General features: G+C 35.5%; 1 protein-coding gene across 4 annotated transcripts in view; it reads left to right on the forward strand.

Moving 5' to 3' along the window:
- LOC149566639 (actin-related protein 4-like) overlaps positions 1 to 21,911 on the forward strand; it is a 233,136-nt gene that overhangs the window by 120,484 nt on the left and 90,741 nt on the right. For all 4 annotated transcript variants that reach the window (XR_016362264.1, XM_089819941.1, XM_089819942.1 and 1 more), the window contains exons 12-13: positions 930 to 983; positions 1,096 to 1,156. Coding sequence is in view for 3 of the 4 variants with exons in the window: in XM_089819941.1 (XP_089676067.1) it covers positions 930 to 983; positions 1,096 to 1,156 (115 nt within the window). In the remaining variant the exon portion in view is untranslated. The remainder of the gene's footprint in view (positions 1 to 929; positions 984 to 1,095; positions 1,157 to 21,911) is intronic.

Below are 21,911 nucleotides of genomic sequence, written 5' to 3' on the forward strand. Positions count from 1 at the left end.
TCAATGCCTAGTTTATCATTTACCTCGTATTGAGATGCTTCTATGGTTCTACCGCACTTCCTAATGTCCAATAGGGAATTACTGGCATTCAATAGTGTTGTCCTGCATTTTAACTCACTTGATCAATGTATGCTTGTGTATTTGATCAGAGTAGCCTCTAATGCTTAAGCTTATTATGTCTTTGAAGTTGATTTATTGAAGGGCAATACATTGTTAAAAAAAAATCTTTATAGTTCATATTTATTTTTACTTCATAGTCTTAGTCCTTGCCAAGTCTAAGTTGGGTCTGAGTATTGTAATTATGGTTTGTATAGAATTCCCATCTTTGTGTATGTACTAGTTTTATAGTATTGAATCTTGCATTTTTGTCGACCCCTTGAGATTTCTATTGGATGTATTGGAATTTATTGATGCTAATAAACTTTTCTTTTGGGCCGTCCTACTTCTCCCTAGCTAATCTCCTTGATGAGGCCATGTGGATGCATCCTTTTAGGTTACTCATGATTGATGATTTTTTTTTAATATGCTAAAAGTAGGAAGATCTTAATAAGTAACTATAAGTTTTTGTTTGTGATAAGAGACTAGGTTATTTTTAGTGGAATCATCTAATTGAGAATTTCACATTGAGAAATTCAAGCATTTTTGTTGTGAACTAGAGAAAAAGGCGTTGTATATTGGATGAGATGAAGGGATGAGTTAAGTAGATTTTGAATAGTCTTTTTAAAGACATATATGATTGGATTTAGAATTATCTACGGTATACTTTTTCCACGTGTTAATTTTGTGCATATATGGTGTTTGTTTTATTTATTCGTTTGCTTCTTGTCAATGTCGTATGGCTTGTACTGCTATGATTATTATTGTTGTTATATTATAGGTTTCTTGTGTCAAGCTTTGATGCCATATTCATCTTACGTCTGCTATTGCAGATAATAGAGACTGACTTTCCTGATACTACTGAGAGCTATAAAAAATACTCACAGGTTGTACTTGACATTGGATTTGTTAATTTGTTTATTTTTTCTTGTATTCATTTCCTTCTTAATGAATATTCCTATTCTAGGTATTAATATTCTCTCTTTTTGATTAATTCAGATGACCATTGCAAGTGATATTAAAGAAGCTGTATGCCGTGTACCAGATACAGCCTTTGATGGTTCTGCTCTTCCTTTGCAGCATTGTCCCGTTTTGTTTCTATGTTTATAGTGTTTATAGGATAATTAGTGACAAAATAGTTGGGTCAAATATATTAGATTGTTGTTTGAGAAGCCTGATCTTGCACAAAGACACTCTTGTTTCAGCTTTTACTTGATATGGAATCTATTGCAGGGTCACTTATTTCCATTTCTAAGCTTTTTTTTTTGTAAGTTCTGCAACTTCTCTGTTGTTGGTTGTATAGCAGTTAATTGAAAGATATTCCTTTTCATTAAATGTAAAATATGTGGTCTTCATAGATCATGGAAACTGATCTAGAATATGGTCTTCGTTATAGGTCACAGGATTTTCTTTTACTGATAAAATGGTTTATTGATGCTATCATTTCTAAAACGATCAATTGACTTCACTAGAGAAGTGGAACATAGACCAGAAGACACATGAAGTAGTTCTCAAGTATCACAGTTTGTAAACTTGGGAAATTTTTCTTATTATTAGCTTTTGTGTGAAACTACTGGTTTTATAATCCAAGAGTAAGGAGGGAAACTTTATTTGGTGCTCTACAACTGAGGTTCTGAATTATTCGACCAAGTAAAGGCTGACTTAGAATGAGTGAGTGGTCGCTTAGCTTGTGTGAAGGCAACATTCATGTCACTTTCTCTGAGCCGCATTTACTACGGAGTTAGTTGAGAGCTTTCATTTCAATAGAAAATAATTCCCTAGGAGTTATTCCCTAATCCTCGGTTGAACTAGTAGAGAATCGTGGGAAAATGTTTAAAGAAATGTTAGAGAATAAACAAAAGGATTTGGTGGGCACTAGATCTGAAGTCACTTAAGGTCTAGATAAGGTTGACTCAGAATGAGTGAGTGGTCGCTCGGCTTGTGTGAAGGTGATGTTCACCTCACTTGCTCTGAGCCACATTTACTACAAAGTTAGTTGAGAGCTTTCATTTTAATAGAAAATAATTCTGTAGGAGTTATTACCTAAGCCTCAGTTGAACTAGTAGAGAATCGTGGGAAAATGTTTAAGGAAATGAATAAGCAAAATGATTTAGTGCACACCAAGTCTGAAGTCACTTAAGGTCCAGAGAAGGTTTCATCTATAAATGGAGGAAAACACAGTAATCACTCTTCTGATGATATTTTATTCATTAAGCCTAAGTTCATGATGTGTTGGCTTGAATGAAAACTCCATATTCCTATCCTCTACTTAAACTTAATCCTAGATTCGGGTCTTGCCAAGTTGAGCCCTCTTTTGATCTTCTAGGTCTAAGTCTAATGTACCCATTATTAAGGAACGTAACAATCTCCACCAAGCCATCAAAACTTCTTTTTAGTTCAATGCCGCTCCTCCCATTCCCCTGCTTGCCTAAGATATAATGGGTGATCAAGGACCAATGACTCTTGCTAACACCCCAAAGCACAAAACTCATAATGCTCAACAATTTGTGTTGGATAAGATCAAAAGCTTATCCGACAGCAGGATAAGAATTGATGCCCACTTTTTACTCTTAGATGAAAAACATAAAAAGATGCTAGAAATTCGTCTGGCTCTCAAGAAGTGCAGGATCTTACTAATACCCCTATCAGAGATGAATTCTAAATCCCAGTTTGATGAGCTGATCTAGAACCCCAATTCTCAGTGCTGTGATAATAAGAATATCTTTAGGGGTACTAACATGTTCTCCAACTCTCTTAAACAACTACAAGAAGAAAATACACGGGGGATTAACTTCTCCCTCTACTAGCTACAATCAAGATGATGAGGGGATCGCGACCTCCTAGCAAAAAAATGTGAGATTATCCTTGATATTGGAGTACCTTGTTTCTAAGGGGCCTGAGGATGACTTTAAGTTGGAATTTAATAATGATATCAATTGGGCCATTATGCCATAGAGAAGCAAACCTAATGGAGAATTAGTGCATGATGCCACAGGGGAGAGTGGAACAATAAAAACCAAGGATAGCTCTAAACTTAAAAGGGAAAAGAGGGGTAAAACAGATAGGTCCACGTTATTGGTTGCAAAGAATATCTTTGTATTAAAAAAGAAAAGAGTTAGACCCACTGGGTCTATTGCCAGTCTATGTTAAGAGGCTCAAAAGGAAAATAGCACAAGTGTTACGAATCGATTAGGGCACCAATGGACCTTGAACTTTAACCCTTTAATGGAATTGAACTGCATCTCATGGAATTGTAAGAGTTAGAATCCCTAAAGAAAAAATTTGTTAAGAGATTCTTAAGGTCACATATGAATATAGATATTCTCCTCTTGCAAGAGTAGAAAGAAGTTCGGTTTACATGTGACATTAGCTTGAACTGCATATAGAAGGATGCAATATACTTTTACACAAGTCATGAAAAAGGTAAGGGAGGAGCAGCAATATTAATTAGTTACAAGTGGACCAAACATGTTCTTAGGTGGTGATGCCCTCCCTGTAAGAGGGGTTGGGTTATGATGAAGATCAAGGACAAGGAGATAGGGATCTGTCCCATATATGCATCTATTGACTACAAAAAAGAATTGAGCTTTGGAAACGGGTAGCGCTCTTGTAGGAGCACACATTGATATTTGGGGGAGAGTTTGATATGATTGATAACCCCTCAGATTAAGTAGCAGAATTCAAGTTTAATTGGAGAGGAGAGGAGAGATTCTAATGGAACAAATTTATCAACAAACTCAAATTGTTTGACCCAATGGCTAGAAAGAAGAACGAATGGGTTCATGTGAAGCACTACTCATGAAATATGGGTCAATGAGTTTGACTTGAAAACTGCATAGTTAAATCTTGATAGCAATATCATAATTTGACTTGCTGTGGAAAAGTATCGCCTAATTGTCAAGTGATGAGCTTAAAGGAATTTCTAATGAATGGTTCATAAGGCACAACAGTTGGTGAAGGTTTTGCAAATGGGGTTACAAGCAGAGTGGGTTTAATCATGGTGGAAACTCTATAGTTAAGCGCACTTGAGCTGGAGTAGTATAGGGAGGGGTGACCTCCCAGGAAGTCTCGATGCTTCACCTCTGTGAGCATCGCCTACATCCAATGAGTGCTCAGTGTTCCAGTCGTTCTCATGAGAGATGGATTCATGTGAACCACTGCTCATGAAACATGGGTCAATGAACTTGACTCGAAAATTACACAATACAATCCTGATAACAATATCACAATTTGACTTGCTATGGAAAAATATCTTGTAATTATCAAGAAGAACAAAGTCTAGCATTCGGTATACATGGTGTAACTTTCAACAATGAGCTAAAATGAATTATAGTAGATTGGGTAGTTTCTATGCTAGTTAGGATACAATGCAATTTAAAATGAAGCCAGTGAAAGTGCTATTATGGTTATATCTTACACTCTTAACAATCATCACCCGATGCAGACTGTCATTGCCCCTGTTGAGCCATGTAGAAAGAGGGATTTTGTTGCTTTAAACATTAACTTATTACTTGAAGATGTCCTACAAGATGTAAATATCATTAGATCTTTTAATAAAGGCACTCAAGTATTCCAAAATTTTAGGGAGAGATGTAATCAAAATGTCAGGAGTTGGTGGGGCCTTTTTCAGCCAGTAGGGAGGAGAAAAGCTAAGATTTAAGGAGGCTGGGAACAAATTTGCATAATGAGATTATCAGGGCAGAGGAGTGTATACAAACAGAACCAGCTAATATTAAACCTAAAGAGTCCTTTTCGATGCCAAAATGCTGTGTATAATGTTAGAATGACCGGGCTCAAAGCAAGGGCCAAAATGTACTGTCTAGAGCATGGAGATGAGACCTCTAAGCTCTTTATCTAAATTCTCAAAAGTAAGGAAGCAAAATAAATTATTAACTCTGTCTCGGAAGGTGACAAGGGTCTCATAGACCAAATAGATATCCTGAATGCATTCAACCAATATTACAGTAACATCTTTACTCGGAGGACAATGAGTACAATAAAAAAGTAGCGAGGAATAATATCAAAAGTGTTGTCTCAATGAAGATTAATAAAGAAGATTCAGACGAGTAAGGAGCTTACTGTAGAGGAAATTAATAAGGCTATCCTTGCTATCAGCAATGATAAAACCCCAGGGTCCAATGGGCTACGAGTTGAATTTTAGATAAAGAACATAGCTTGGATTGGGGAAGAATTGCTTGCAGTTTATAAAGAAACATAAGAGAAGGGGTGTTTAGTGAAAAAAACAGTAGTGGTGACGTGTTGCATTAAAATTGGAGACTTATAACTCTTTTTATTGGACCCTATAAGATTCTTGCAAACATACCGGCCAAAAGATTGGAGAGAGTTCTCCCAAAAGTTGTAGATCCTACACAAACTGGTTTTGTGAAGGGGAGATATATCCCAGAAAACCTTCTTACTTGTTGAGACGTATTGAACTGGGAAAAAGAGTCAAGGCAATCTGTATCTATGCTGTTGATTGATTTTGAAAAAGCCTATGATCTTATTGAATGGAATTTTATCTCCTTGATGCTTGAGGTCCTTGAAGTTCCTAACCAATATTGCCTCATGGTTAAAACCCTGATGTAGAATGCTAAGGTTCTGTTTGGTTCATGGAAGATGATGGGAATTGCCTTTTTCATAATCTGGATTTGAAATTTTTTGCTTTGTTTTAAATTGGCTAAATAGAATTAGAATACTTGACTTCTAATTTTGCCTCAAAACCAAGTTATCATACTTCCCTCTCTGGACCAGGAATTGAAATTTAAAACCCGGTTACACTTTTTAGGGAGTAGATGAAATTGAAAATGGAATCTTTTTTTACGTCCGGGTGTATAAGTGTGGAGGATGTATGACTTTTTTTTGGCATCCATGTGCATAATTGAAGTATTGAGGGATTGCAAGAATCAGAGCAAGATTCAGGTGCCCCAATATTGCTACATGCTTGATCAAGAACTGATTCGTGATGAACAAAATTCAATGGTTGCTGAACCATAGTGGAATCTCCTCGAAGGAACATTTGTTGCTGTTGCAGATTGTTGAAAGCTAATAAACAATAGTCTGAATCAAATGAGGAGGGTCCCAACAGAAACTGTTTGTGCATCAGATTCTGTTGATACTGGATAGATGACAAAGGGAGCTGCTGAAATGATAATGGAAGTGTAGCGAACACTGAATTGGGTAATTTGAAAGACATAGTGTATGGTATTGGAGTCATGGACAATCATATCTACCCATCTGGATCTGCTTTGGGAATTATAAATGGTTCTTTGGTTCTAGTCTTCAGTTGTTCATTAACTTCATTGTATGGAGGATATGTCTGCTGGTTCTGCTTAGTGCCACTGCCTTCTGGATTTCATATAGAAATGATAAGTAAAATACATCATTAGAGATTATTTTTTATCTAGCAATACATCCATCTAGCAAGTTGCCTGAAATAAAAGCACCCATGAGATTAACTTTGGTGACAGTGTTGAATGAATTACAAGAGATTCTATTCGAAGCACAAGGATTTTGAACGACTTGTCCGCTCTCATGGCATGTTTGGCAGGCAGAGATTGCAGAGAGATCCCCTTTGCAAGCCAAGTCCAATGCAATTTCCCCTACTTTGTCAATCCAGTCTTCTTTTGTTTGTTCAAATTCCATTTCCAATTTGAAGAACAAAACGCATAAAAATGTATCTGCCCACTCATCTTCCAAGTGAAACAAACAGTTAAAGTCAAATCCCAAAAATAGGAATCAAGATTTGCAAAACCTTGATTTGTAGAAAATTCGACTTCTACAATTCCATGAACCAAATGAACCCTAAGTTAATGGTGGATGTTAATGGACTCAGATTGGAGAGTTTTACTAGATCCATAAGACAGGGTTGTCCACTTGCACCTACCATATTTGTCATAGTTTCTGATCCTAAGCATTAGCTTTTGAGAGACAAGCTCTGATCTCCTAAGGTCAAAGACATAGCTCTCCCTAATATGGAAGACCTGTTTAATTCACAATTTGTTGATTATGCAGCTATACTGGTTACACTTGAACCCATGCTAGCTGCTTTGACGACTAAAATGGAGTTTTTCTCTGAAGCTTCTAGGAGCAAGATTTCTCTATCCCAATCTACTATGCTTGGTTGGAATTGTCACCCTCCAACCTGGTTTGCAGCCACATGGATCTTCAGAGCATTGCAAGGTGCTGAACTTTGTAAGATACTAGTATATATAACATTTCTAATTTTGTTCCTAAACAAAGGCTTCATTGGGAAGGACTCCCAATCAGTAACCTCATTGTTGCGAACTTTCATATCAAACTGGCTGGGTCTATTGTCTTTTCATCAATTTCGAAAGTTTGGGACTGTGTTAGAAGAAACTTAAAGCATAGAGACAAGCTGCGTGCACTCCTTCAAGGGCGCTCGGCCAAGATTTGGTTTGAAAGAGGAATTAAGACTCTGTTTGATATTATAAAAAGGAGGGTAGTTTCTGTATTGGAATGAAGTATGCACTAAATTTGATGGCCCCCAAACTCTATGGAGGACATTCATGGTGCTTGGGGAGGCTTGAGTACTACTTTCCCTACCCAAAACCTATGTTATTAATGAAGATAGTTTCACTCTCTTTTGCTGGCCAGATGGTTCTTCCTTGCCTAATGTTAAAGTTTAAACAATTTATGACCAACTTGCAGATAATAATGATATCATGCTCCACCTTTTCAACTGCTGGGCATGGTAGATCCTTCCTTTTGGCAGATTACCCTCAGCAATGTATGGACCAGAGACATTGAACCAAAGAAAAAATATTTCATTTGGAGCCTTCTTTTGTGTGAACTGCCTATCCAAAGACCTGATGGGGATGCTAATGTTTTCTCTGTCTGTAGGTTGTGCGCGACTGGGCAATACATTTTTTTGATTGCCTCTTTGCCAGGAAAGTTTGGAATCTTTGTTATTAGAAATATATGTGCTTGAGAGATCATTGTGGGCTGTCTCTAACCTTAAGAAAGATACTAACGTCTTTTGGTCTTTTCTATAGCCTGTCTAGTGAAACTTAATGGTTCATTTGGAAATATAGGAATAATGATATTTTTAGTGGCCGTGAAAGAGTGCTTACTGAGTCTCTAAGCTGACTTATAACCCATGATGTTGTATGGTAGGTCACCATCACTATGAAGGTGTCAAGGGAAAAGTCCAAAAAGCTCTTGTATGATGGCACTATTAGGGCCATCTCTTGGGAGATCTCACATGGGTTCACACGGTCTAGGTTCTCCGAGGAAAGAACTTTTGAAATTTGTCTCTCCAATTTCATGGCTGAGGCGGAAGAGCAAAGGAGGGAGGCAAGAACTACAGCGGGTGTGCATCCAAACCCAACAGCAGACCCAAAGATTACTATTGAAGCCGAAGCACCGGTTCCTATTGCAATGACACAAGAAATCCTAATGGCAGAGTTTGTTGTGCAAAATTGTCTTGTATAATGACCCCAATAGGTTATAACTTCTTCAAACACCAAAAATCTTTATACTTCAGTTGTTTGACATTTCGTCAAACACTTTGCAAGCAAGCTTTGATGCCACTGTAATAACCCTCCTTAAATCTGCTCTCAAAGATGCTGATTGAAGGCTCAAAGAATTTTGTCAAACAATTCACATGCAAGAGACATATGACTGATATAGTTTTTCAGCTTGCTTTAAATGACTTTTTTCCAATTTGCATCAATGAGAATCTAGTGATAGAAGATTACAATGAACTACACAATGACCTAACATGAGTGTGCTCCTAATTTTGACAATATTCAGTGCATATATTATGATCTAAGCATGAGAAAAGAACACCTACAGCCAACTGGCATTTTTGCAAACAGTTGGTATGCAAACTGTCTAGCTGATAAATAATGAGATTGAATTGCTTAAATGACACCAGCAACTATTATCTTTTTGATTGCAATCAAATTTCTAATACAATGCTCATGAAATATGGCCAAGACTTTGGTATTTACATGGATTACCAAAATGACAATGTTGGTATAATGCACACTTACAGCTGAAACTTATAATACCCTAAAAAAAACAATACTAACAAGGGAACCTGGTTGTAGATGGCTGTAATAATTTTCCTTCAATGCTGCCCCTTCTGCTTTACTTTTTCGAACTGCTTTTTCGGTTCCGCTTTTTCCGCTTGCTTTTTCGATTCCGCTTTTTCCGCCTGCTTTTTCAGTTCCGCTTTTTCCGCTTGCTTTTTTGATTCCGCTTTTTCCGCCTGCTTTTTCGGTTACGCTTTTTCGGACTGCTTTTTTGTTTCTACCTTTTCGGATTGCTACCCTGTTGAATCTCAAGACCATATCTTTCAATGGCATCAAGATTTTCAGCTTGAAGGGATTTCGTCCTTCAAACTATTGAGACATAACCTCCAGAAAATTCTCCAATTTCTTTGATATTTCCAACCATGCATAAAAGAAGCTCTTCCATTTCTTTTATAGTGTTCTCACAAGAGCTCCATCCTTCGTTTTCTCAATGTGGGATAAAACATAACTCCCTTTATGTAACTTATGTCTCCAATGTGTTATAAAATAAAGGGGACTCTTTTAATTTAAATATTTCCCACAAACTATAGTCTATGCATTAATAAAGTTAAATATTTAAATTTAACTTTATAAAATAGCTTTATCAATGCATAACAAATCTTATTAATGATAAACAAGTCTTCTTGTCGATTTTAAACAATTACCATCGACATACCGCTGCCACTGGATGTCTGACCATGTCCAAGATGACTTACTATAAATAGTAAGTATGCCCAAAGTTCCCTCAGAACCCATTAGAAAGACCTGCAACTGAAACTATCTAGGCCAAATGGCCTCTAAGTCCTTTTAATGTCCTGGTTAGTCTACGGGACCGTGGGAAAATAGGCTAACGACAACATCATGCTATGAATGCTAAAAAGGGGACATTACATCTTGAGGGCCATCAGTGCAGATTGCGTGGTTTGTGGAAAGCACTGAAGACAGGCAGATCGGAAACAATATGCCACAATGCCACAAACTTATGTATTTTGGCTTTGGAGTTACAAGATATATCATTTTGTATTATGTTCTATCTTTTTGCTAATAGTTGTGTAGGACAGGATTTGGTATGTTGTTGACATTAGATACTATATGTTTTACATAAGTTTGTAATACTTTGTGAACTGATCAACAGATCTGCGTTTTTTTCTATATTTTATATAATAATAGAACTAAAACTACTAGTTTTACATAGATGACAATTTTCTAATAACCAAGGTGGTTTCATGCAAAAACACTAGATTCATGAATTTTGAAAAGTGCCATTTTGTTGTTGACATCAGATATTATATGTTTTACATAAGTTTGTAATACTTTGTCAACTGATCGACTGATCTGCATTTTGACTATATTAGATTTAATAGAAAAATATCTACTAGTTTTCCACAGGTGACCATTTTCTGATCACCAAGGCGCTTTCATGCAAAAACAAAAGATTTATGACTGTTGAAAAGTGGCATTTTCATCACAGATCAGATAGCCCTGAGCAATGCTCTAAATTTTTCTTCTAATTGGTTTTTGGAAGCTTTAGATATTCTTCATATGACTGTTCTAGTCTATTTAACATATGTGATTGCCGATAGAGGTAATGTAAGAAGGATTGGAGTTGAATGTCTAAACTATAATTAGAGATCATTGGTTGAATACACTGTTATAGGCAAAAGAACAAAGCTGAGTGTGTGAGAGAGCTCTTGTAGATATCTTAGAGATTAAAATTTTTAGGAACATTGCATCATTGTATGCATTAAATCACTATTTTTTGTAGTTTGCTAAATAGGTTATCAGAGTAATAGTATGTGTTGAGTTATTAAAGACAACTCATTATTTATAGGAAAGTTGTTTGGAAGTTACATATAAAATAGAATATGAGAATCCTATAAAGGTGTGATGTATCTGATTTAGAACTGTGAAAGATATATTCTCTTGCTTTTAATTATTACAGCTTCTCTTTGCCTTCCTCAAATTTCCTTACATGGTATTGGAGCACAGCAAGTTGGATTTTGGGTAATGATTGGCAAGAGAAGTGATTGCTGGCAATTGGTGACCATTGCTCTCTCTTTTCTTGCATTTGTTGGTGAATGTTCTTGCTGTTCTATGCGTAGACAAAAATTTATTGCCATTAAGAAAATAAATCCGTAAGAGGTTGTGACTATGATATTTGTAAGATCTATGTTTATAGCATTATGAGGGAGATGGATATCTGATCAAGCTGTTACAGGTGTGGTTGCCGTTGCACCAAATCGACCTATCAATGCCCAATACAACTACCAGACTTATATAATCTATAGGAGGTAGTTAGGCCATGTTGCGAATCCCATGAGGGACATTGGCACACTGCCAAGAATCTTGTTCCCAACGCGACTTGCTGCAACTTGCATGAATTCAAACCTGAGACCAAGCTCTTATACCACTTGTTACAAGTGTGGTTGCCATTGCACCAAAAGATCAACACATCAATGCTTGATACAACCACTAGACTTATAGAATGCACAGGAGGGGTTAAGCAATGTTGCAAACCCTGTGAGGGACGTTGGCCCATTGCCAACACGAGCTACAAATAGAGGCAAACTATTTATTGAAGAGATCCAAAGCTCCAAGTTTTGGAGATTTCATATGAATATATTGCACATGAATCTTCTCATAATGTGAAGATTGAAGAGGGCGAATGTGGAGGAGAATTCGATTTATTTCACGCCAAACTCATATTATCTGTTACATCCCAAATTTTGACCTAATTTAAAATATAGCTATTGAGGTTCACATGAAGTCAGTTGACAATTAAATTGGTTATAATCCTGTGAAATGATAAGATGGTTAGTCATTATAAATTCATGTGAAGATAACATGCTAGTTGATTATTTATCACGAATTCATGGAATTGAAAAGGCAGCTAGCTGTTATGATTAGTCATATCTTGTTATGATAATATGATTTAATTGCGGAGAATTTCCTTGCAGGAAACACATCGAAGAGCTGGAAGTATTGTCAAAAAAGAATTAGGCACAGGAGCATCTCCATCACTGGGCGGATGGGTTGAGGAGCTAGAGATTTGAAACAAGATACATCTGTGGGACCCACATGAGCTATTTAAATAAATAATTTGAGAAACAAAAAATAATTGAGTTAAAATATAAATCATACCTCAAAGGATTTTAATTGATCTTTCATCATATTATTATAATAAATATTTATACACGTGCATATAAATATAAAAATGAAATGGCACCATTATATTATAGTAACTTAATATAATGATGTCACCTCATTGATATACTTACATGAATGTATACAAGTATATATTATAATAATAATATTCAAGATATTATAACATTCAAATTATAATAATAATCGAATTATAACTTTCCAACTCTTCTTCCATCCTTTTTATTATTTTCTTTTTGAAAACCAATTGTACACTTGGTGTTTTCCATTTGACAAATATTCTTTATTGTTTCGGAAGCCAAAGAGTCTTTTTAAGACCTTTTTATATCTTGAGTCGGAGGGAGACTAAGATGCAAGAACTCTCATATCCAACTTCTATTATTTCATGGCACCCGATTTATATGTTTCAGGCACCCAAGTTTTATATCTTTACAAGGCGTCTGGCATTTAGTATTCCATGATGAACAGTTCTTCCATTTGTATCGCCAACTCTTGGCTCTATTGCGACCACCTAGGTGTTATTCTGATTTCGAAGAGAGGGAGCCATTGTTTAAGTCTTTCCATATACTCGACTTCCTGTTTGTAGCAATTTACATCCTTGCCAATGGATACTTCCGCCTTCAACACACCGAATTCATAATTTTATTTGTGGCGAATGCCTACAATATCGTTTGTAAAGCTTTGATCAAGCAACTTGCCATACAGGTATACTTGCTAAGGATAAAAGTTCCTATTGACTGTGGTGACATCTTCAAGAAATTGGAGGAAAATTGATTCCAATCAATTGGCAAGTTCTCAAGCAACTCTGAATACGTATCAGGTCATGAGTTATCTTTTTAGATTCTAATTTACCAATACTTTATTTTTTTTTCTATAGCAGTCAGCTAGGCTTTGCAACTTCCTTTTTATCCATGATCACTGAATAAATCCATGTCATTGATAATGATTTCCTTCTTAACTCATAGTTCCAGAATCATCATAAAAAGAATCGAATATTATCTCTTAAGGAAGAGTTTCTAAGTAGAATTAAATCTGGATAAACATTATTGATCTCAAGAACATAATTTATTTTGTCACAGCTCATGATAAGATATGCAAATTGATGAATTTTTTTAAGAAACTATGCCAAGAGCAGCTTGCTCATTTTCTAGGAAACACTTGGGATTCACCGGCTGTGTAGCTATGATTGTTGAAGAGGTGAAAAGAGTAGATTGCTCATAATATTCCAGAACACTTGGGACTCATTGGCTGTGTAGCTATGAATGGTGAGGAGGTGGAATGAATCTGCAAGGAAACAGAAGAGGAATCATATATGAATAATAAATTAATTAAACATTTAATAGCTCATGCATGATCTTGTTATTGTAACTCCTGCTCTCAAGTCGAGTGGTATGGTTAGATATCAAGATGCTTAGTAAATGGCAGATGTTCCAAGTCCAATTCCGGGTAGGGAGGGCCTTTCTCATTGGAGATTGTGTGGGGAATAAGTTAAGGTCTGAGGTTGGGTGGTTAAGCTCTTGACAATGTTTCACCTCTCCCCAAGTTGTCAGACGTACAATAGACAAGATAAGTTATACATTCAATTGTTTGTCAGAAACAGGTATTATCACTTTTATGATGTATATGCAAGAAGGTAAGATTAATTGAGTACTATCATTGTTCCAGTTATTTTACATTTAGTTGCAAGAGAAAGATTTATTTGATGGATTGTTATATCAATCTTTCATTTATATGAATAATAAATATGAGCATATCTTTTATTGCCACAACTAAGCAATCGGAAGGAAACGAATGATATAGTGGTATCTGAAGACCTAATTGATACAGTGGTATCTGATGCCCTAAGTGATACAATGGTAATTGAAGCCCTAAGTGATATAGTGGTATTGGATGGTAGTCGTTATATGATATTGTTATAGTGGTATTTGTGGACTAACCTAGGTGGTTGCAGAAGCATCCCTAGATTGATTTCGGTCTCTAATTCTAGGGTATGTAGTTTTTACTTTCATAGTAAATTCATTGATGGTGTTGTCAATTTTTGGTTAAGAAATTTTGTTTAATTGATTTTAACCGTTAATCTTATTCATATGAATGAAATTGATATAACTATCTTCCTATGAAAATGAAGTAATAACTGTATTTCTTTGAGAATGTTAGTTGTTAATTAAGATCCGGGAAAACTTTTTGTTACATTATCCTATGCCATTGTTTTTAGTGAAATATGACACAGTTAGAAGTAATCACAATGGTTGAGATTGTGAGATGTCCCACCCTACTTTGGAAGACTGTTGAACTGAAAAGCTGATACCAACATACTCATTATTGGTATTTTGTTTTTTGACTTTTTGGTTTGATATTTTTTTATCTTTCAGATCTAGATGGAACATGTAGAAGGGGTTTGTGTGATTGTTTGAAGTTCTTGAATAGATAGTATGAAAATGCAATTTCTTTTCAATATTAATAGTTCTGAAATAACATCAAATAATATACTAAAAAGGAGCTTAATGGTTCACGTTACACTCAACTTCAGATTACAAGATTTTCTAGCAAGTCAAAGACCTTGAAGGCCTTACAATTCAAGGTAAAGCATACCTGGAAGTTAACTCTTGAAGATATTGTCATATGATAAGCTTCTACTTTACTAGTTGAGCCATCCATTGAGGTGCTTAGCAATAGTACATTGGATGTACATGTGTGCACTAATGATAGCACACATATGGCTATTAACTATGAGGTGAGTGTTGTATATACATTTTTATATCACATTGCAGACTTTGATTCAAGGCACTTGCATGAGAGACATTGGTTTTAGAGTCCTCATCATTTGGTTGGGCAACTTAAGGTTAACGATAACATGATAGAAACATCCGTAGAGTACTTTGATGTTACTCGTCAAATGTTGGCTACATGTTTTAGTGGTATTCATATGTCAGATGAGCATGATATGATTCAGGAGGAGTTTGTCACATTTCATGACTCCAATAATACAAAGATATTTAGTTTAAATCAACATAGTATCGACATTCACTTTGTCAACAGTTGTTTGTTTGAGATGGATACTAAATTGTCATATGCTAATCTTCTTTTTGAGGTTGATGCTGATCACTCACTTGAGATGACCATTTATGATGTTTGGGGTTCCTACCAGTGCATCAGAGTTCCAGATGGGTCTTATTGAGGAGCTCACACAGTGAAGAGTGCCTATAAATTCTCCTTTGATTTTCCTGTGCATGACCCCTTTCAGATGGATAATTTAGTTGTGCTTGTGTTAGATAGTGTGTATGAAAACTCTCTACGCATAGTTTTTGGAAGCAAGCTTTGTCAACCTTTCGAGTTGCTTCCCTATGATTCACTCCTATAACATCCATAGTCAGACTTGATTCGGTCCAACAGGTATTGCTGGTTATTATGATGTTGGTGCTATAGGAGCTAGTATGTATCAAGAAGGACATTACACAATTCAACCCTCAGGATCCGGGTGGACTAGCATGTTATTTGTTCTTGAGATTGTTTGGGGACAAGCCGTTTCAAGGAAGGTGGCTTGTAATGTTTCCATTTTAGCTCACCATGGTTTGTGGGCTGGTTTAACCTATCATTGGCCCTTGTAGGCTAAGGCAGTTGGTTGGAAGGTCTTAGTTGGCAGAACCAGAGGTCAACTCTAATCTCATAGGACAAGAGTTCAGGACTACTTTTTGTTTGGTTCAGTTTGGTACATTTACTATTTATAGTAAGTGTTTATTTCAGTAATGTTTGGTTTTCTATATTCAGTAGGGCACCTGAACAAGCTTGTAGTATTGAGATTTGGCATCCTTGGCTTGAGTAGTTATTCAATGACTTATTATTTATTGTAAGTCAACTTCACAGAACTACTATTTTTGGCAAGGCGCGACAAGAGTTTAGGATTACTCTTTGTTTGGTTCAGTTTGGCACACTTAGTATTTATGTAAGTGTTTATTCCAGTAAAATTTGGGTTTTTATATTCAGTAGGGCACCCTAACAAGGTTGTGGTAGTATTGAGATTTGGCATCCTTGGGTTGAGTAGTTATTCAAGGACTTACTACTATTTTTGGCAGGGCACTTGGACATCTAGCATTTGCAATGTAATTTGGATTCTGAATTGATCCCTTGGGGTAGATTTTTAATAGCTTGGTTCATTATTATTTCATTGTAAATAAAGTTATACTTTATTAATATATATTACAAAGGCTTATGATAAAGTTTATGGGGCCAAGTCTTTGTTGAAGTGCATCAGTTAATTTAATTGGGCACCTATTCCACGGAGATTATTAATTGATATTACAAAGACAATAATAAGTTATTAATGCAACTTAATTGAGAAACATTATGGATCAAACTTATGGAGAATATTATAAAAGGCCATGGAAGTAATTGATTTTGGGGTTATGCATATGTGATTTTGTTTTTTTTAATTGGCTTGATGTTTGATCTTGGGAATTGGGAGCTGCAATTCGACTGCATTTAAGGGTAAAATTCTGCAATGTTTTCATCTATTTATAATGTTGAAAGATTCATTGAATTTATCATATTAGCGATGACTTCATCCAGGAGCCATAATTGTGCTTCAAATTCAAAGTTTAAGAGGTTTATCACATTTGATTGTGGAATAAATATAAAAAGGTGCTTAATGCAACCCAGAATTAGTGAACACAACTCTTAAAGCAGTTTGTATGGTTTCATTGTGGCAGCCACATTTCATTCCAGACTCCGCGTGAGTCTCCAAGGGGAAGCTGTTTGGATCTTGTAGCAGATTGCACAACTTCTCTTGTGTTTCAATTTATCTCTACAATGTGCAGCTAGCTGTTAATGATATAGCAATTAAGAACGGTTTTAGGCAATAATCTATAGGCTGCAAGTTCTCCAGTTTTCTCTTTCCATACTGCAATTCCATTTCTGGTTCCAATAATTGTAAATTCTGCTTTCTGATTATCTATTGATTGAATGAAACATAAACTTCTCATAGGATTTTGCAAGGGTTAAATTCATTTCATGCATTGTCAATTAATTGCAAATTTGTATATATTTATAATCAAAGATACAAAACACACAAACTTTGCTAAAAAAGTTCAGATAGTAACGGGAATGGCTAGAGGTTGGGCCAGCAGGGCTCATTACACAATATATCAAAAGATTTCTTTATGATACTTTGGCAAAGGAAAATTACGACAAATATCGGAAGGAGGAAAAATAAAGATATATTGCATGGACCCCATGAATGTATAAGTATATACAAAGGTTGAATTTTAATAATACAAGTACTTGTTTAAACTGATGATTAATCTATTGTGATACTGATTAAAGTAAATCAATAATCAATATGTATTAAAATATTAATATTAAATCAAGAATCATTAGTATTAATGTTAAGTGTGTTAGTAACTAGAGCTTGTCAATACAATGTTGTTGTGTATTAATATAAATACAAACATTAGAATAAAATTAAACAATCATTAAATCAATGTTAATATTAATACGATCAAATCACATCCTACTAATGCTAAATGATAAAGTGGAGTTTATAATTTAAATGAAATTGGTACACGAAACCTTGTGATAAAGGGTTGGGTTTGACCATTTGATTGTATATATAGGTTGAGAAAAAAGACGCAAGAAAAGAAAAGAGAAGAAACATTATTGAGAGAAGAGACTTCCTTAGGTGCGAATTTGTCATCCATAAGGTCAACCCATAATAAACAAAGGAAAGTAAGCAATATAGTGAATTAGGCTTTGATATGATAAGAATGAAGTTAAGATAAGACTTAATTGCACCACAATCATTGTGAGGAAAATATGGTAGGAAAAATAGGGAAAATTATAGAAAGACACTAGCAGATCCACTTACATGCAACGTGAGCCTTGATAGGATAATGCCACAGTTCAAGTTTTCAATGCTATCACTGCGATGGGAGCCAAAAGAGGTTGTAGGAGTTTAGTAACCAACATTGGAATCAAGGATTTAAAAATGCATGTCTCTTTTTTTAAGAAAGTTGAAAGTATATGAAGAAGCTATATCAAAGTTTTAATAACATTTTTGCATCAAAAGCTTTGGTGTTTTAAAAACATATTAATAAACTATATTTTAGTAATTTTGATTTAGAAGAATTAAGGAATGGAGGAATTGATATAGGAGAATTAGGGAATATTGGTAGTTATATATATGTATTTGTAGTTACAGGTTACATTATGCATGGTTATATAATAATATATACATGGTATTGATATTATATATGATATACACACACATACATAAGTAAACATATGTATAGAAAATACAACCTATTACATATATGAAATACTTATGTAATAATAATTAGATTTCTATATATAAATATTACACGAATCTATATATTTTGTAATGGGAAAGAATTAAAATGTTTATAGTTGAACTCCTTATACACTCTCACTATAATCCCCAGAGTTGATAGTTGGTGTTGTGTAGGGAGAGGCAAAGTAAATCCAAAAAGCACCCTACGACAAGTAAATTCACACTCCTCCTTAGGTTGAGTTTTGGAGAAAAGTAAGGAATTGAGACTTAAATATGTTACTTGCTAAATATATTATGAAATTTGATTCATATTCAGAAACCTTATATTGAACATATATTTTTTGATATAAAGATAATAATATATGCTATGTTAATTTGTTAAATCACTCAATACAAGTAAGTTGATAGGGAGTTTGCATAGGGGAAGGACTATTTCGATCGGTTTGGGGTAAATGATTCCCAATACGGGCAAGAGACATGACGAAGCCTCAAGTTGATTATTTCCGTACTCGAGCAACAATAATTCTGCCATCCATCTCAGGGTTAGTGATTGGGAGAGGATTAAAGAATTAAGGCTTAAAGTATGTATTATAAGTCAATTATTGTTTCTAAATATGAGGATCATAGAGAGTTGGAACTCTCTTATAATGAAACAAACGTTATTAAAACCCTAATTAGGAATTTCAAGAGAAAATTAAGACAGACTCTCTTTAGAGTCATGATAATATATTCTCAATATTAGGATGGAGTAGAGCTGGCATTTGCTACTACATTTTCAACATATTGTTCAATTGATTAGGTTTGGGTGCGCACCTACATGCCCTAGTTAGTGCGTACCTACACCTAAATGCACCCAAACTTGGTGCATCGGTGTAGGGTTTGAAACCAATATGTTAGATATTATGTACGAGAATAAATGTATATGGATAAGGAGTTTTGAGTGTGTGTATACATTTTCCTTATTAGAGCATGAACATCAATGAATTGCCAATTGATCCTCTTCCTATTATTATCAATAACATGAGTGGTGATATTTAAAATTTAGTTAATTTTGATTCTGCAAATAATTACTTTTCATAACTGGATTTAGTTCCAACTTCTGCTGCAGATTATCATATTAGTGCATTGCAATGATTTTTTTGTTATGTCATCTTTTGGGATTTCCTTATATTAACTTCCTACAAGGCATTTACAATCTAGATTTATAGAAATAAAGTGGATTTGATTTTAAATTGATTTCATAGTTACACCACCCTAGGAGATGGGGGGACAAGTTTCCGAGACGAGGGGACAAAGGGGTCTTGATTTGGGGATGGCAAGGGGACGGCGAGGGGACGGCAACGAGGGACGGGGGGTGGTGGTGGAGGGAGTAGGGGTGTATATGCTATACATATGGTACTTAAAATGCTAGTTATGAAAAGATGTACTACAATTATACAATATAAGATACAAAGATGTAAAAAACTTAAACATAGAACATTGCATTGAAGTTTTCAACTGGAACATCATGATTCATGATCAAATGACACACAAACAATGAACATTGAACATTGAACATCAACAAATACTAAATATTAGTCTAGATTGTAGACTCTATATATCAGTCTTCAGATCAATATTATGAGTATCTAGATTCTACTATCTAACAGTAATCAATGATCATATGAGTCATGACATAAAGATGATTACAATAAGTATCATATGCCATGAATCATGATATAAAAATAAGTATATAATGCAAACAAAAACTACAAGTCTCCAAAAGTCCAAATCAAAATACCAAATCAATGATTAATGATCATCCCCTGGAGGTTGGAAGTTGAAACTCATCGCCACTAGAACTATTAGTCTCTCCAAGATCAAGAGCCGAAAAGGGAACACCAACTGGCCTTGTGGCTGGATCTAAAGCATCCTCCTCCTCCTCAATCTGTGATGGCTCCTCAGGCTCTATTGTGACTTTGGGCTCTCCTTTTACACAGTTGTCTTGTGGTCATCGATACGCAACACATTGTGTACAACCACTAGCTTCTCTGCTCTCTGTGAGGTTAGTCTATTCCTCTTAAGAGAGTGGATGAGGCTATATGTAGACCAATTCCTCTTAGAAGTTGAGGAACTAGAAACTTGAGATGAAAAATAATTGGCCAATGTGAGACTCAGGAATTAGAAGTTGAATAATGATCATTGAACAATGAAAAATTAAAAGTTGAGAAACTAAGTACTTGGGACAACAAACAAATAGCGAGTGTGGTGGTTGTAGATTTCGCTTCATAACCTGACTACCACAAAATTGGATCCTCTTCTGCCATAGTCTTGATATCCGCCTTTGCCGCTTGATTGTAACCCCTAAGAGTAGCAAATTTGGTCCACCTAATGCAAACCTTAGCTGCTGTCTCAAGGTCATACATCATATCTATGCACTTGAAGAACCCTTCCTTCACTTGGAAAAATAAAAGAAGTACAAATTATTAGCAAAAAGAAGAATCAAGATGCTAGTGATGTAAATGATTTTAATTTATAAAATGATAAGAATCTAAGTCTTAAGAAAAAGTCTTAAAGTGTTATATAATATAAATCACCTCATCATCGTGAAGTGGTGTAACTCTACCGGGCGTAGTCATGTACCACCTCGGATTCAATGCATATGCAGCCATGTGTTAGGGTGTGTTAAGTTTGTCCCATCTATGTTGAATAATTGGCCGAATGTGATCATTGTAGAAGGCTAATGTGGGGTCCTCCTCTTGCACAACTGCCCTCATTTGCCCAAGCATAGAATCAATGCACTTGTACAACTCTCCAAGTGTAGGCGCATCCCCATCTCCATACTTGATCACCTCGTAGATTGGCCTAATAATAGAGACAATGTAGTTTGCATCGCTCCAAAATACATCACTCTTAACTATATCCTTCACCCTCATCCCCCGCTTTGACCTGGAACCGTCCCACCTATTCCATTCATTCATCATAAGCATTAGTTGCAGTGGCTCCTGCAACTCAAGCATTCTCTCTAAGAGAATGAAATAGGATGCATATTGTGTCTCAATTGGCTTCAGGAACTCCTTGGCGAAGGTCCTAAATAGTGCGAGGTGTGGTGGTTGCAGATATACATCTACACATCCCTACCATCACTCACCACTCCCTTTATCCAACTAATCTTCCCCATGTCCTTTAGATCATTGTTCATAGCATGTACACAACAAGGAGTCCACCAAATATGCCGATATGTGGCCTCAATAAGCCTCCCTAGAGCTCTGCACACATGAGCTGCATCTATCACTACTTGGATCACATTTTGTGGCCCAATCTCCTCAATGGCTTCCCAGAGGATTTGAAACTAA

This window comes from Cupressus sempervirens, chromosome 3, assembly GCF_028749045.1.
Source record: "Cupressus sempervirens isolate cs-2001-9-10 chromosome 3, ASM2874904v1, whole genome shotgun sequence".
Lineage (NCBI taxonomy): Eukaryota > Viridiplantae > Streptophyta > Pinopsida > Cupressales > Cupressaceae > Cupressus > Cupressus sempervirens.